The following is a 16,739-nucleotide window of genomic DNA, read 5'->3' as shown; positions in this document are numbered from 1 at the left end:
AAACACCTTCTCGTGTTCCCATCTCCCAATTCTGGGAAGTGCGAGTAGCTCAACTCTGAGAGTAGAACTGCATCTCTGTAAACTATTCCTAAAGGTTCAAATAAAGTATCTTATTATGGTCTTTAATATGCTAGAACCTCTTGCTTAGGCTTCTGCTTTGTGTTCAGAGTGTTTGGCAAATAGTCCTCCATCCTGGCTTGAAGATACAATAAGTAAATTTAATATTGATTACTTAAATAATAGGAATCATGATTCAGTTTGAGCTGTCCCATCTATGCTAAGAATTTTAAGACAGAGGTAGTATAGAATTGGTTTTATTGAAAAATAATGTGTGAAAAAATCTATTCTTTAATTTGATATTGTTTTAATTTAATTCTGAGCCATATTTTTATTTCATCTCAGTGGATAATGTTCCTTGTTACCTTTTATGCTCAAGCCTATAACTTAATTTTTCCCTAATGTATGAGGATTTGTAAACCTCAACCACCCATAGTGAGATCATGTTGTCATCAGACTTAACCTGGTAGGAGTTGGGGATTAGATGAGACTCTGAAGAAGTTTTAAAAGAACCTCACTGAGAAAAGCCAATTTTATCCAGAACCATTGGAGTTCACAGATTTTAATTAACAATTTGAAATTTGTAATATTACTTGAATTTCAGATGGGTGAGAATTTAACACTATATTAAAGGAGCCCAGGCAAAAGGACACAAGTTGCGTCACAGAGACTTATTAAATGTGATGGAAATTCAGCAGACAAATGCTGGCAAACAGGTGCAAGAGCTGAATTAATTTTTAAACCCTACCACTTACAGGAATTGCAGTGCATCACGTTGACAACCATAGCACATTGCTAATTTCATTCACAAGCTTAAAAATCTCAATACGTTTGAACATGTGAATGTATTAAATTTTTAAAAGTAGTATAAGGGTATCCCAGAACTAAAAATGATAATTTCTCTCTGGGACCTCAAGTCGTTTATCTAGCCAGAAGCATGGGTTTTTTATGAATGAAATCTATCTCACTGCTTTCACATACAAATTGTGTTCTATTATTATATGTAGTGCAGTCTGTTACTAAGCAAGATTTTATCCGAGTTTTAATATGTAATTCCTTGTGAGTCAGAGGAAGACTGAGTATTTACCTCTGTAGTTTCCAGTTTCTGCTGTCATGTGTAAAGGGAGTTTTTAACCTATGCATCTGATGGTACTAAGTTGTGATATTCCTGGAGTTAAAAAAAAATATATATATATATATATAAAACAAACCAAAAGTAGATGCATGTAGAGGCTTGTTTGGTGGTAGCATTAAAGGCTTTAAGTTGTAAGCCAAAAACTCAGTAAGCTCAGTATGTTTTCACCAGGAATTTACCTACTTTGGAGTCCCTGGTATATCTGATTCGTTGATAGAAGCCCTGGGGTATCTCTACATAAATCTGAACATATACACAAAATCTTACAAAGATTTCAGGGGTTTTATGAATTTCCACATTCAAAATACCGTTTATGGTACATCTTGATCTTGTTTGGGACTGGAAGAATATCTCTTATTTAGTGGATTTTCCCCTTTGCCATCTCTTATGCACCAAGCCCTAGACCTGGAACTGGGGATATAAGGACAATAAAAAAGTTTTTTAGACTTTTTATAGCCTAGTAGAAGTTAGTAATAAACAGTATAGAATAGTAAAAAGTTTGATAAAAATGTGTATTAAAAGGTCATTGCAAAAGCTCCCTAGAGAAGATCGCACCTTAGAGAGTATTAAGGATGAGTGGACATAAACTGTAAGAAGAGGGAAAAGGGCATTCTAGACTGAGAATGAGAGCCAGGAGCACTGCCTTATCATTGCTAAAATTGTCTGTTTACAAGAAATGCATAATAACAAATGTATGGAAAAAAATTTTAGTCTTCTTTCTCCATTTCTCAAGTAGCTTTAAAGAAAAAAATAAAAGGAGCTGGGTTTAATTTCCCAAGATTTTAGCCATCTGAGCCCTTTATTACTAATGGTACACAAACTCATCTCCTCATTTTGCTTAGCTGGAGAATATTAAGCATTCATTTTTATAACATAAAAACAACTGTAAGGGTTCCCCTTCCTAGCACATGAGTCAGGAAAAGCCCAAATGTATGGCATTGGACAGGTCTAGATTCTTAATCAAAAACATGTAATCAGTATCTGCCCAAAAGTCTTTTGATAGTGGCAGCAGTAGCAACTGTTTCTTTTTTAAAACCACTATCAAGAAAGCTGATGAAAAAAAGACAAATGCACAGTCTAATAACCTGAGCTAACAATATATTATTTTCAATGGAACGAAAAGGACAAAAGCCAAAGGTATTCATTACCGTTCCCAGGGTAAGAGACCAGGGCAGTTGCTGCCTTCGCCAGATGCGCAGTCTTTAGGGCTGACAATGCACATCTCCCCAAGGGAAATGTGAAGAGAAAGCCAAACTCTTGCAACTTGATGCAAAGTGATTTGGGTTCCATTACAACATCTCTCAGTAAAAGGCTATTCAGGCCTAGAGTAAAGATTCCACACTCATTTTCTCCCAGAAAATGAGATTGTTATATAAAACACCAGACATGGAATCAGAGCTTTTGGAGATCACTCTAAACCATGTGATTACATCTTAACTTCCTTAAATTCTAATCAGGAAAAAGGAGATGAGATTGTTTAGTGAACAGACAGTCTTAAAACTGTTGCCTTATTTTGGGCACACCTAAACACTTGAGAATATCCTAATGAAATTGAAAATTTTCAACCTATTTAATAAAATGCTTGTTTGTTTTCTTTGTAAATGAACTGATGCTGATGTGGGCTTCCCAGAATGTATCTCTCAGATGAACTAGCCAGAAATGCTATGCCTTTCTTCTGAGGAAGTGAAGTACACTCTTATTATAAAAAAGGTGGACTTCATATTAAAAAGACCTGGCTTCCCATTTGACTCCTTTGAACTTGGGAAGATATATTTAATCTCTTCGTTCTTCATCTTTAAATGGAAATAAGGATATTTGCTTCTTACCTCTCAGAATTATTATAGAGATTTAATATGTGTGGCAAGTGATTAACACAAAACCTACTTTCAATATTTTCTCATGTGTGTTACCTAGAAAACAAATACTATGGACTAGATAGTTTTTATTAAAAATTAAGAGTTCTGGAGTTCCGTCATAGCTCAGCAGAAACGAATCTGACTAGCATCCATGAGGATGTAGGTTCAATCCCTGGCTTTGCTCAGTGGGTTCAGGATCTAGTGTTGCCATGAGCTGTGGTGTAGGTTGCAGACACGGCTCAGATCTGGCATTGCTGTGTATGTGGTGTAGCCCAGTGGCTACAGCTCCTTTTGGACCCCTGGCCTGGAACCTCCACATGCTGAGGGTACAATTAATAAACAATAAATAAAAGATAAGAGTTTTATTTCAAAACGTTTGGACATGCTAGGTAAACAAAGTTAAATAGTTACCTAAAGAGCTTTACTGTGCTTGTGAGCATTGTGGGTCTCCACAAGAGAGGTATATCATGCTGCATTTCTCAGACTTACTGGACAGCAGGCACATTGGTGTTTGGTTGGCAGTGCAAGTGCTATAGTTTACAAGGTAAATAGTAGTTGGGAAAATATTGTCTATACGAAGGTCAGGGGTTTTTTTCTTCATGTTGTTTTTCCCTTAGTAGTATGTACAATTATTCTTTATAACTCTCTTCCCAGAATTTACATATCATCCTCTTCACTGGGTTTGAAGTTTCTAGAGGGCAAGGACTATGTCATCATGAACATTTTAATTCCAGTGTTTAATCTCAATGTGTATAATAAATATTGGCTAAATGAATGAATGATGTAATTACTGATATACATCATTCAGGATGTAATTACCATATTTTTTGGAGCTGTGAAAACAAAGGGTCTGGTTTAAGACTCACACATATATTTTATCCTTGTGGAACTATCCTTAAGAAAGCAGATAGCCAGTACAGAAAGTTGTTTCCATGAGAACTAGAACAAATAAATTAAAAAAAGAACAGAGAAAAAAAATGTTCTTAAAATGCCATAATACAAGTTATATAATTAGGTGGTAAGAGGAATCTAAAAGTTTAATTATGGAAAATAATCTCATGGACAGGTGAATGCAACCTGGAAGGTTTAGGTTAATGAAATTAGAGTTTTTACAATTCTTAGCATCAGTTATTAAAAATCAAGGTCAAACTGAAAAAAAAAATTTAATGATTTCTCATTCCTATGCCATGCTACGTCTTCATACACTTAAGTCCTAAATACTTAGTAAACTTAGAAGTACACTATTAGTTTATACATAAGGAAAATTTTGTACTTCATTTTGGATGCTGAGCTGTTTTAGTCTGCTTCCTAAATCCAATACGCATTACTCAGATGCTTCAGGGATTTTCAACAGCCTTCTATCTCACCTACTCTGCTGTTAGTCCAAGATGAAAGTAAAAAATTAGTTTGGCAGAACCTCAAATTAACGTAGGAAATCCCCTCCTTACTCCATTTTACAACTTAGAATAATAAACAAATAAGTCTATGAATGATATTCATAAAGTAACTACTTTATGTCAGGTGTGCAGTAGGTGCTCCTGATTATTTTCTTTACTTGATTTTCACAATAATCCCCTGAGAAGTGCTATCATCTCATCTTCTAGTGAGGAAACAAACTCAGAAATTGTGTCATTGTCCCTCATCAAACAGCCGTAAAATGTAAAAATTCTGATTACTGAACCTAATTTATCCTTTCTAAAGTTCATCTCTATTTTTATTACACTACGTCATCTTAATATAAGTATTATCATTTATTATGCCTTTCCATAGGCATGATTAAAATGTATACGCATAAACGCAATACATGCAAATAGCCTGGCCTTGACCTAGGTGAAAGACAACCATTCAACTTGAATAAAGGGCATGTAAAATATTAATAGGAATACTTGTTTCTTGGATGGATTGTTTGATATTATGGTAATGTAAATTTTATCCAAATCAATTTACAAATTTGCTATAGTTCTAATCAAAATGTTTATTATTATATACTTTATTATTTCTAAATTTAATTTGGGATAATTGATTCATGAAAATCACCTCCAAAATTTTAAAAGAAGTATAATGCCATGGAGAAGGGGGACTTCCATGACTTGATAGCAAAACATATTGGAAAAAATTGAAAAAGCAGTAGTAATCTGGTATTGGCAGAAAAATAAGAGAAATACTTCAATGCAACACAATTGAGAATTTAGAAGCAGATCTATTTGCATCTAAAAACGTAGTGTAGGATTAAAGCAGTACTTCAAATGAGTAGAGAAAGAATATACTATTTAATAAATAGACAATTATACATAGTTTTTTAAAAACTTGAATAAAGGACATGGGTCCCTACCTCATTCTATGCTAAAAATTAAATTTCTTATGGAGCAAGTATTAAATGTAAGAAATAAAACCAGACATATAACACAAAAACATAGAGTTGACCTTATCTATAATCTTGGAGTGAGGAAAACCTTCCTAAGTTTGATAAAATCTAAAAAACATGAAAAAAATATATATAGAAATTAAAAAATTTTGTATGGTAGAAAAAAACCACAAAGTAAAAAGATAGGAAAGATATTTGCAATGATATATGAGAGAAAAGGGTTAGTGTCTTTATTTTACAAGCAAATCTTCCAAATCGATATAGAAAAGAAAGCAATGTCACATTAAGAATATGTTAGATGAAGTCAAATGGTCATTAGATTTAAGAAGATGCCCAGTTCTACTAATTGCCAAAGAAATGCAAATTAAAACAACTATAAGCTATCATTTGCCTACTATTAGACTAGTCAAGATTTTAAAAAGTGGTAATTTCTAGTGTTAGTAAGGTTGTGGGGAGGTAGACTCTCTCAAATACTATTGTTGGAGGGAAATGGGTACAGACTATTTAGAGTAATTTAGTAGAAGTATTGATTTAAATTTAAATGGGCATAAACTGCCTTTGACCTAACAACTCTAATTCTCCAAACATAACTATCACAAGTTCACATACAGTTAGAAGTATTCTTCCCAGATTGTGGCTGACTTTTTGCTTTGTAGAGTTTTCTGCCATGTAGAATTTTTAAATGTGCAGTTCACATGTTTATTGCATGATATTTATGGTAGTAAAAATAGAACATATCCTAAATATTCCTGCTGTGGTGGCAATATGCGCTCCATCAGGATAGAGACTGCCTCTACCTTAATTACCATTCCCAGTTGGCTTGTACTGTTCTTAACAGTACAGATGTTTGTTAAAAAAATAAACAAAATGAATTATAATGCATCTGTATAACTAAAATGATTTTTAAAGGAAGGCAAGTAAACAGCAAATTACAGATATTGTGCAGATCATCCCCATACACACACACACACACACACACACACACACACGTATTTATATACATGTACATGTACATATTTTTTTCTTTTTTGGCTACACCTATGGCATATGGAAGTTCTCAGGCCAGGGATTGAATCCAAGGCACAGTTGTGAGCTACCTAAGTACAAATATATTCTTTCATTCTTCCAACTCTTCTTGGTGTAAAAGATTTACAGCAGTGAACAAGCAAAGTGTCTGTTCTCACTTAGTATATATTCTAGTGAAGGAAGACAGATTAGGTCAGCAAATAAATATTTATCCCTGAAAAAATATTATGAAAAAAATAATAATAAGACGGTGTAACAGGACTCTAGTGACAGACTGCTATTATTCTTCCCTTTTCGTTCTGCAATGTTTGAGGAGAGACCTGAATGAAGTAAGGAGTAAGCCATCCAGGTACACATAGGCTGATAGATATTCTTGGCTCAGGTCAAATTACCCAGGCTGGAACATGCCATGATTTAGTTAAGAGTACAAAGCTCCAGATCAGTATATGAGTTCAGAGAAATGGGGGTTGTAAGTAGCAGAAGTTATGTATGACATAGGGACATTTGGCAGTGGTAGGATCTTCAGTGCCTTATATAAAAATAAGACTTATTTTTATATAAAAAGAATGTGTCTGGCGACTACTGGAAAAGATGATGATGGCTTGGATTAGGGTGAGAGCAGTGGAGTTGGTGAGAAGTGGTGGGTTTCTGGATGCATTCCAGATAAAGAGCTGTCAGAATTTGCTGATATGAGAGGAAGCGGAGAGTAAGGATATGATACTGTCAGTAATTAGAAAACACCACTGTCAACAAATTTGATCTGGAATGTGAGAGTAGCAAATCACTTTACCAATTTTCTTGGTCAATCTCTTATGTCATGAATTTTCCCAACATTACTGTGAGAGAGGTTAAGTGCCAAATAATGTCTCAAAGCTGTATTGAAAGTAGAACTTGTTATCCCATTGTGGATTTAATGTCCGTTTACTCTTAAATGTACATTTTTTTAAAGTGTATTTAACTTGAAAACATCTTAACTTGGTATTAAATGTATATTGGCTTTTAATTTCCTTTTGTAGTCTGTTTTACTGACATAATTTTGCTATTTTATAGTAATAGGTGGAACACAGTTACACTGTTTTAAAGAACTAGGAAAACTTGTAGTTAACCTAAAATCGCAACAATATTGTGCATTATTAGTCTTTGGGGAAAATTTTGAGCTTAAACCACTGAAGATCTTGAGGAAATTTTTAATGTAAATTTCCAAATTTACCAATACATTCTCATGTCTTATTTTATTCCATATGCAGAAATAAAGTTCACTTTGCACATTTGCTTATTTCAGATAATAAGTCTTGCAAGCTTGTGTTCCCCAAAGTTCACATTATTTTGCACATTATAATGCATGTGCAAAATGATTGATTCATTAAGGACATTCCAGTCAGTCTCAGATATCATTAAATATATGCTTACAGTTGTATTGAGGCAATGTAATTGCTAGCAAATTTGAGAGTTCATTTGCCCCATTAAAATCATAATTTGGTACCCATAATCGTATTTGTCCAAAAAGTAGGATATAGGATGGGGCTTGTTTCAGGACATTTTAAAATTCTATCCATTACGTTTTTCCATGACTAAAAATGTTATGCTCTTCATTTAGTCATTCATTAATGTGACTGAATATCATACTCTTTATATATCCATCTGGTGATGTGAATGAAACTGTTTGTTTGTGGTTATAGTCCCGGATTTTCGTTCATTTATCCATATTTTTGTTCATTATCTATTCATTATCTTTTCAACAACATTTACTGAGGGTTTACTATAGTAGTTTTTAATCTTGGCTGAAAATCAAAATCCTCTGTGAAGCTTTTTAAATGTAGTGATTCCTGTGTAATAAACCCCTGAAACTGATTCAATAGGTCTGGACTTCAGCCAAGCACCTTTTTTTTTTTTTTTCAAAAGCTCCACAGGTTACTCTGATGTGTAGTCAGTGTTAAGAATTATAAGCTTATCTACTAAGCAAGAGGGTATAAGAGTTAACATGAAATACTTCCTGTTCATAAGAAAATCAGAGTCAAATGAGTGAGACAGACAAGTAAATTAGTAATTATAGTAGAGTGTGATAAGTATACAAACAGTAAGCACACCTCTTCCCAGTAGAACTAATATACATTGGCCTGGTGTTAAGTAAGTCCACTGATGAACTACAAACAGAAAAAGGTTTTTCTCTCAGTACCAAACCAAATGACCCGAATTGTGATTGAGTCCATATTTTCTGTCTTACCTACTCTATGCCTTAATCAAATGAATTAGCCATACAAGCTCTGTGATTAAAGTCAGGAAATGGAAAAACGGAGACAAGTTTCTATTTCTGATAACAGGATATGGGAGATGAGAAAGCAGTGAAGAAGGATTGCAAAACAGCGGGCTCCTCAGAGACAGGGACAGGGGATCACTAACATTTTTCTTCCTATGGCCTAAATCAAAGTCCAGCACATAGATAGACATTGGATCTGGCAGTTTTTGATTCTTTTCCTATTGACTTGTAGGCACATTTTCTTACCTAGTCTATGCATACCTAAGAAACTCTGTGGCAAAGTTGTTTGCTCTCTGACCAGTGACTTTCATAAGGAAACCCATTTTTGCTACCTAGAGGCACAGGACTTTTACTGATTGTCCTCAAACTTTCTAATTCAGACAAAGAAACTTTCTTAATTCTTAACAGGCAGATTGCCTTTTCTCGTATTCTTGTTTTTGTACCAATGCCAGTTGGTGTTTTGTTTTCACTACTTTAATTTTCATTACCATATGCTGTTTTATAAAGATTTCTTTTTTATCTCATTTTATACAATTTGTGTTGACAATCTTTCTTCCTATAAATTAGAGACACAAAAGTGCTGATATAAAGGAAGAGAGGATATGTGCCTTTGATCCCCAGAGCAGGACCAAAAACTCCACAAGACACATTGCCCATTGCAGTACCTTGTCATCTCCTGATCCCTAAAGATCAAACTTGAGGAAACTGATAGAACTACACCTAGAAATCCTTTACAAGAAACCCAGTAGAAAGGTTCCTGTCATGGTGCAGCAGAAACGAATCCAACTAGAAACCATGAGGTTGCAGGTTCAATCCTGGCCTTGCTCAGTGGGTTAAGGATCCGGCATTGCCGTGAGCTGTGGTGTGGGTCGCAGATGCGGCTCAGATCTGGCATTGCTGTGGCTCTGGCAGAGGCCGGTAGCAACAGCTCCAATTAGACCCCTAGCCTGGGAACTTCCATGTGCCGCAGGTGCGGCCCTAAAAGCTCAAAAAAGAAAAAGGAAAGAAAAAAAAAAGAAAAACAAAAGAAACCCAGTGGACATAGTCCAGATTAGAATTCCCTAAAGAAAAATAAGAAAGCCCCAGAAGAAAAGCTTCATGGATTAGAGTTATCCTGTTATCTTCAGGACCATTCATTCCTAAATATAAATGAAAGCTCTTATTTTCTTTTTCCTTGATGTAGCATTGGCAAGGCCTAATTAGACCTTATAAAGAAAAGTTTATGTGGTCACAATGGTGTTAATTTGTGAGCTCCAGATAATAATAAAGTCACTTTATATGAATACTTTGAAATAAAGACATATTCCCTCAATGAAAAGAATTCATCAGGAATTTTGTTAGTTTCACAGCTAGCTGGCTAAATGAATTATAAACTATAATTATGCCACAGGTAGGTGCCATTTTAGCTAGTAAACAGAAATGTCCACCATACTTTGTCATGTCAAATGAACCAATGTTGTTGTTTATATTAGAACCACTATGAGGATTTCAGACATTATTTTGTTATTTTAACATTTTTTATTATTTTTATTGCTATTATTTTTATTATTTTATTATTTTATTTTTATTTATAACATTTCCTTTATTTTAAAAAATATATTCAATGATAATATCAAGGAAGTATTAACTAAGGCCTCTGCTTTTCTATCATTTCATCAATTTAGTTAACACATAGCCATGTATGGCTAATTCAGTATGTTCTATTACAAACCACATCCTCAAATATATATCTTTGAAACGTGATAAAATGTGAAGAAAGCTAAGCAATTACCATGTTGAGCCATGGTTTTAATTCTATAAAATATTACAGATGCTAAGCAAAAAAAAATAAAAATAATAATAATAATATGCCTTAAAGTAAAAATATCCTACAGTATAAGTTGATCCACATGCTCCATGAATGATTGCTTCCTATTTTACATCAAAATCCATGTGCATTAAAATGTATTTTATATTACAGTTCTTTTTAGAGAAAATTAGTATTGAATTACAAAAGGTTTGAGTCAATAAGGTCTTCAGGAATGCAGCCTTTCTGAAGTATTCTCTAAATCCAAGCTCTAAATTATGAAGAGTTGCATGTTTGTTCATATCTTTAGAATGCTTTGAAATACATTACCTGGTGACCAAAACTCTTCCTGGAAAATGGAGAAATTGAATAGCAAATGGAAAGAAGTTGACCTCCCTCCTCAGCTTTGACTTGACATCTTATTTCTGAGAGATGTGGTTGTTGAAAGACAAATTCCCCAATCTCTAATATTTTCTAGCCTTTCAGCAAAGTACTTTGTTTGGAAGAAAGAGTGAACCTGTAACACTGATTTGGTTAACATCAGACAGCCAGGTTCTCAGCTGCATGGTACACATAAGAAATTATTTCTCCTCTTCCCTGACCAAAGATTAATCAGATGTATATTACTGTGCTTTACTACTGGACCTACAAATTACTAAAATGTGAACTCTTATTAAGTAGTGAGATTCTCTCATATAATCTGAATAAAAGAGTTTTGTCGGATATATATTTTATGGTTTTAGTGTTTTCTCTTAGGTCCGTGATCCATTTTGAATTAATTTTTGTGTATGTGTTGAAGTTCGTCTTATTTTGTATAGATAATCACTTTTCATTGAAAATTTGTTCTTTCTTCATTGAATTAACTGGACATCTTTGTCAAAACACAACCGCTTGTAAAAATGTGGGTCTTTTTTGAGATGTCTGAATTTTTAGAACTATGTTATTTGCTGCATATGCATTTATAATTGTATCTTCCTGCTATCTTGGCAATTCAATAAGAAATGTTTCTTTTCGGGTCTAGTAGTTCTTTTTAAAAGGTAATTTTGTCTAATATTAATATAATCTCACTGGGTTTCTTTATGTTTACTTTCTACATCATATATTTTTTCACAGCCTCTTGCTTACTCTATTTATATTTTTACATTTCAAGTGCATTTCTGTAGACAGTGTATAATCAGGTCTTGCTATTTTTCAGTCTGCATTTTTATTGAAGTTTTATTAGTACATTTACATTTAATGTGAGTATTTCCATATTTGGATTTATTATCTGTCATTTTGCTGTTTGTCTTCTCTTTGTCTCATTTTTGTTTTCCTGTTCTTCTCTTTTGTCTTCTTTTGTGTTAGGTAATATTTTTGTGGATGATTTTTATTCTCTGTTGTTTATTAACTATATTTCTTTCCATTGTTTTTATTGATTGCTCTAGGGACCACAATATTCAATTTTAACTTCCAGTAAAATATAGGAACCTTGTTGGAAGTTCCCATTGTGACTCAGCAGTAATGAGCCCAACTAGTATCCATAAGGATGCAGGTTCGATCCCTGGCCTTATCAGTAGGTTAAGGATCTGGTCTTGCTATGGCTGTGATGTAGGCTAGCAGCAGTAGATCTGATTCATCCCTAGCCTGGGAACTTATATATGCTGCAGGTGTAGCCCCCCCCAAAAAAGCCCATATCTATCTATCTATCTATAGATATGTATGTGTGTATGTGTATATATGTGTGTGTGTGTATATAAGATATATACATATACACATATGAACCTCGTAATATAGTTTCATTTACCTACTCTCATCCTTTGCGCTATTACTATCACATTCAGTATATAAAGAAATATATATATATTATAAACCTAAGAATATTGTGTTATAATTTTACTTAAATAGTCGTTTTAAAGAAATTGAGAAGAATTACAGAAAGCCAGTCCTGTCTTTTAAGAAATTAAGAGACATGCTTCTTATATTCATACATTCATATTTTCATTATCTTCTGTCTATCCAGTTTATTACCTGACATTATTTTATTTCAGGCCAAAGTATTTCCTTTTAAATGTCTTGACTTTAGAGCTGTTAGCAATTAATTCTCTCATTTTTAGAATTTATTTGAAAATGCCTTTGAACCTTTAATATTAAAGAATAGTTTTAGGAGCTCCCATCGTGGCTCAGCAGTTAATGAACCTGATTAGCATCCGTGAGGACCCTGCTTCAATCCCTGGCCTCACTCAGTGGGTTAAGGATCCTGCATTGCTGTGAGCTGTGGTGTAGGTTGAAGACGCAGCTAAGATCCCGTGTTGCTGTGGCAGGTGGCTACAGCTCTGATTGGACCCCTAGCCTGGGAACCTCCATATGCCATGGGTGCGGCCCCAAAAAGACAAAAAAAAAAAAAAAAAGAATAGTTTTAGAAAAGCTTTCTTGGAGGACATCTTTTTTTTTCTCTCAAAAATTTGAATGTTATTCCAGTATTTTATAGCCTCCATTAGCCTAATGAGAAATAAACTATTAGTCATGTTTTTGTTCTCTTATGTAATGTATTGTTGTATTCAAGATTTTGGCTTGTAGTAGTTTGATTAGGATGTGCCTAGGAGCAGTTTTCTTTGTTTATTCTGTTTGAGGTCTGTTGAATTTCTTTGTAGCAGAGAGTTAATATTTTTATCAAAGTTATGGAAGTTTTTCATTATTATTTCTTCAAATATTTGTTCACCTTTTTCTCTTTCTCTGCTCTTGTTTGACTCCAGTTACCCTTAAGAGTTCTGAAAGATATTTCTGACACGATAGTGTTAAGCATTGATAGAATGCTTGGAAATAAAATGGAGAAGTATGAATGAAATGCTACATCTTTCTAAGGAAACTTAGTTCCTCATATATACACACAACACAACCCAGTAAATTTACAGTGGAAAACATTAATGTTACCTGTTTGTCCTCTTTTCCTGTTTTTACAAAATCTATTTGTAGGTGCATTTCCTCCCTCTGCTATTTATGCACGAAAAGATTTGCTACAACGATCTACCCATATTGCTACCAAGACTTTCCAAGCTTTCCGCATATTTGTGAACAATGAGCTCAATGAACTTTACACAGGACTGAAGACAGCTCAGAAGTTTCTGAGACCTGGTGGTCGCCTTGTTGCTCTCTCCTTCCATTCCCTGGAGGATCGCATCATCAAACGATTCTTGCTTGGGATAAGCATGACAGAAAGATTTAACCTAAGTGCTAGACAGAAAGTGATACAAAAATCACAGTTGGGTTCCAATCTTGAAAACAAGGAAGGAATCTCCACAGGAAAAGCCCCTTTAATGTGGAAATTGCTGCACAAGAAGGTACTTACCCCAGAAGATCAAGATGTACAGGATAACCCCAGAGGGCGCTCAGCCAAGCTTAGAGCAGCTATCAAATTATGAGAAAGCATCATCTGATCTTTCGAGTTTTTCCTCCCAGTTTCCCTTAATTTTTTTATGTGATATTCCTGAACAGCTTAACAAAAAAAGTGTGGACTGTATATAAATATGTACTATATATGTGTGGAAATTGCAGGTGTTTAGCATTTTTCCTCAGAAAGAAAATGTAGGAAATATTAGCATGACACAGAAAGTTTGATTCAAGGAGAAACATCATCTCAAAATTGGAAAAATGTGTTTATCTTTGCATTATTTGACTTTTGAAATGCAATCCTTTATCAGGAATTTTTTTTTAAGAAGAAAAAGAAGGAGAAGAATATGTGTATTTATCTAAAAATGTAAACTCAAGCTGTCAAAAGAGAGGTTATAATTATATCTGCATGCCGAAATTCTGAATTTAGATATTAAGATGTGCAAAAGACTTTTGATATCTTGAATAATTAGTAATAATCTTGGAGTGGATTTTAATTTTACTACCTGGTAATAATTAATTCCTACTATAGCTTTTTCAAACATAGGTACTATATAAATTTAAAATTTTCAAGTATTTTAAAAATGCATCATACTGCTAAATTTCATTGCTGAAATATAGTGTTCATTGTTTTAAAGGGATTTTTCAGTATGATATATGACATGTTTGCATAAATTACAAACTAAAAATGTAGAGTTGCTCTAATAACCATCACAGAGAATATTTCACAAAACTTCTAACTCTCAACATTTGAATCCTGCATTTTTAACTGAGCTATTCAAAATAATTAAACCAAGTCAATTTGAAATGGAAAAGGTATATGGTCTATTCAAGATATTAGAATCAATGCACCCCTAATGTTCTTACGTACAGGCAGTAACTGCAGTTGTAGAATGTTTGTTTAGGAGATGTTCACTTAGTTAGGAATCTTTAATAAATTGATTAAATTGATTCATAATTCACATCACTTTTTTATTCATAAATTTCCACTTCTAATTTATTCAGTTATTCAGCAAGTACTGAACAAATGCAAGTAAAATACACATAGCCCACAATACCTGTCCTATGTAGTTTATAGTTTAGTGAAGGAGAGCACCAGTAGTTAAATAATCAAAAAAAATAATATAAAATTGACACAGCAGTAAGTGCTATAAAAAAGTGGTGGTACAAGGTACAACAAGTACATGTAGTAGGAATTTCATCTACAGAAGGAAACTAGTTCTAACAGTATGGTGCTTGATTTATGACCTGAAGAATGAATAAGAGTTAGTCAAAGGGTGTGTGGACATGTTGACTAAAGGTGCATGTAAATGATTGTGTTCTTAAGTAATTCTCCTTGAAGTCATATTTACACTATTACTTTGCTCAGCAAATTATTCAAATACAGGAAAAAAATTATCTTCTCAATTATGATTACAAAATCTAAATTGGTGAATCCAAGTGAATAAAATATCAGCGTAACTATATAGACAAAAGATAAGAATTAAGTATTTCAATTTACCTCAGACTTTATCTACCTCTGTAATATTTAACTTTAGTTCCCAAGTTTATTCACTACATTTAATTTACAGGCTTCGTTCAAATCTGAGCAATTCTTCAGTGGAATCAGAATTAGGAAATATTCTAGGGAATAATGTGTTCAAATTAGAAACGAATGAATGTTAGATAACCTAGTTTAATCTTCTGAATTCTTCCTGAAGAATTTTGTGTTTCCCTTTGTAAATGAGAAAGATTCCCAAAGTTAAGTTCCCATTTGAGTATCTGATTACAAAATAAAGGGTCATATCTGACATTCAATAATGATTAGCCTATTTCATCAATCATTTTTGGATCCCACATAATATGGAAATTTTTTCATTAACATTAAATGGAAACTGCACTGGATTGAATGGCATCCTCTCAAAGTTCATGTCCTTTCCAAAACCTCATAATGTGACCTTATTTAGAAATATGGCCATTGTAGATTTAAGTAGTTAAGATGAGGTCATACTGGAGCAGAGCAAGCACTTAATCTGGTATGTCTGGTGTCTTTACAAGAAGAGGAGAAGACAGAGACATGTGAAAGAATGCCACATGGAGGGCAAGGTGAAGTGATACATCTACTAGCCAAGGGACCCCAAGAATTGCTGGCAACCATAAGAAGCTAGGAGAAAAGAATGAAATAGAGTCTCTCTGAGTCTTTAGTAGGAACTAACTCTGCTAACACCTTGGTTTCAGACTTGCAGCCTCCAGAGCAATGAGAGAATAAAATATCTGCTATTTTATGCCACCCAATATGTGTGGTCATTTAGTATGGCAGCTTTAGGAAACTAAAACTGCCAAAAAAACCTTGAATAATATGCATGGAAAGAAATCCTGCTTCAATAAACAAAATTGATTTCAAAATAATTGTAGTGTAAATATATTTTAGCTATTTTCTATAATAGGCTGTTTACCCCAATCATCCTTACCCAATCATCACTTCTTGGTCTTAGTTATAGGATGAGTAATAAAACACATGAATAAGTTTCAAATGGTTAGTTCTGGAAGATCATTTTGGAAAATTTGTACAATGCATATAGAAAATAAAAACATTATTAAAATGAATGTACATTTCTAATAAAATATGATATTAAACAAGCAGTTGTTTTGCATTTCTGAATCTCTATATTTACTGCCATCTACTTATCATTTTAGCATAACATCAATCCACTATGTCAGACATCAGTTATTGACAAGTTTTAACTCATTGCTTATTAAGAAATGACTTCTATCTAAAATCCAATATACAGCACAAATGAACCTTTCCACAGAAAAGAAGATCATGAACTTGGAGAATAGACTGGTGGTTGCTAAGGGTGAGGGGAGGGGGAGTGGGATGGATTTGGAGCTTGGGGTTAATAGATGCAAAC

At 33.6% G+C, this 16,739-nt stretch overlaps 1 protein-coding gene across 1 annotated transcript in view; it reads left to right on the top strand.

The window, feature by feature from the left end:
* The window catches only part of METTL15 (methyltransferase like 15), a 213,452-nt gene extending 196,988 nt beyond the window's left edge, over positions 1–16,464 (top strand). Inside the window, 1 exon segment of the mRNA XM_005654689.3 lies at positions 13,435–16,464. Coding sequence (XP_005654746.2) covers positions 13,435–13,880 — 446 coding nt within the window. The 3' untranslated portion in view covers positions 13,881–16,464.

The sequence above is a fragment of the Sus scrofa genome, chromosome 2 (assembly GCF_000003025.6).
Source record: "Sus scrofa isolate TJ Tabasco breed Duroc chromosome 2, Sscrofa11.1, whole genome shotgun sequence".
Classification (NCBI taxonomy): Eukaryota; Metazoa; Chordata; class Mammalia; order Artiodactyla; family Suidae; genus Sus; species Sus scrofa.
Note: the sequence above shows the minus strand (reverse complement) of the source record. Positions and strands in the feature narration are given on the sequence as shown.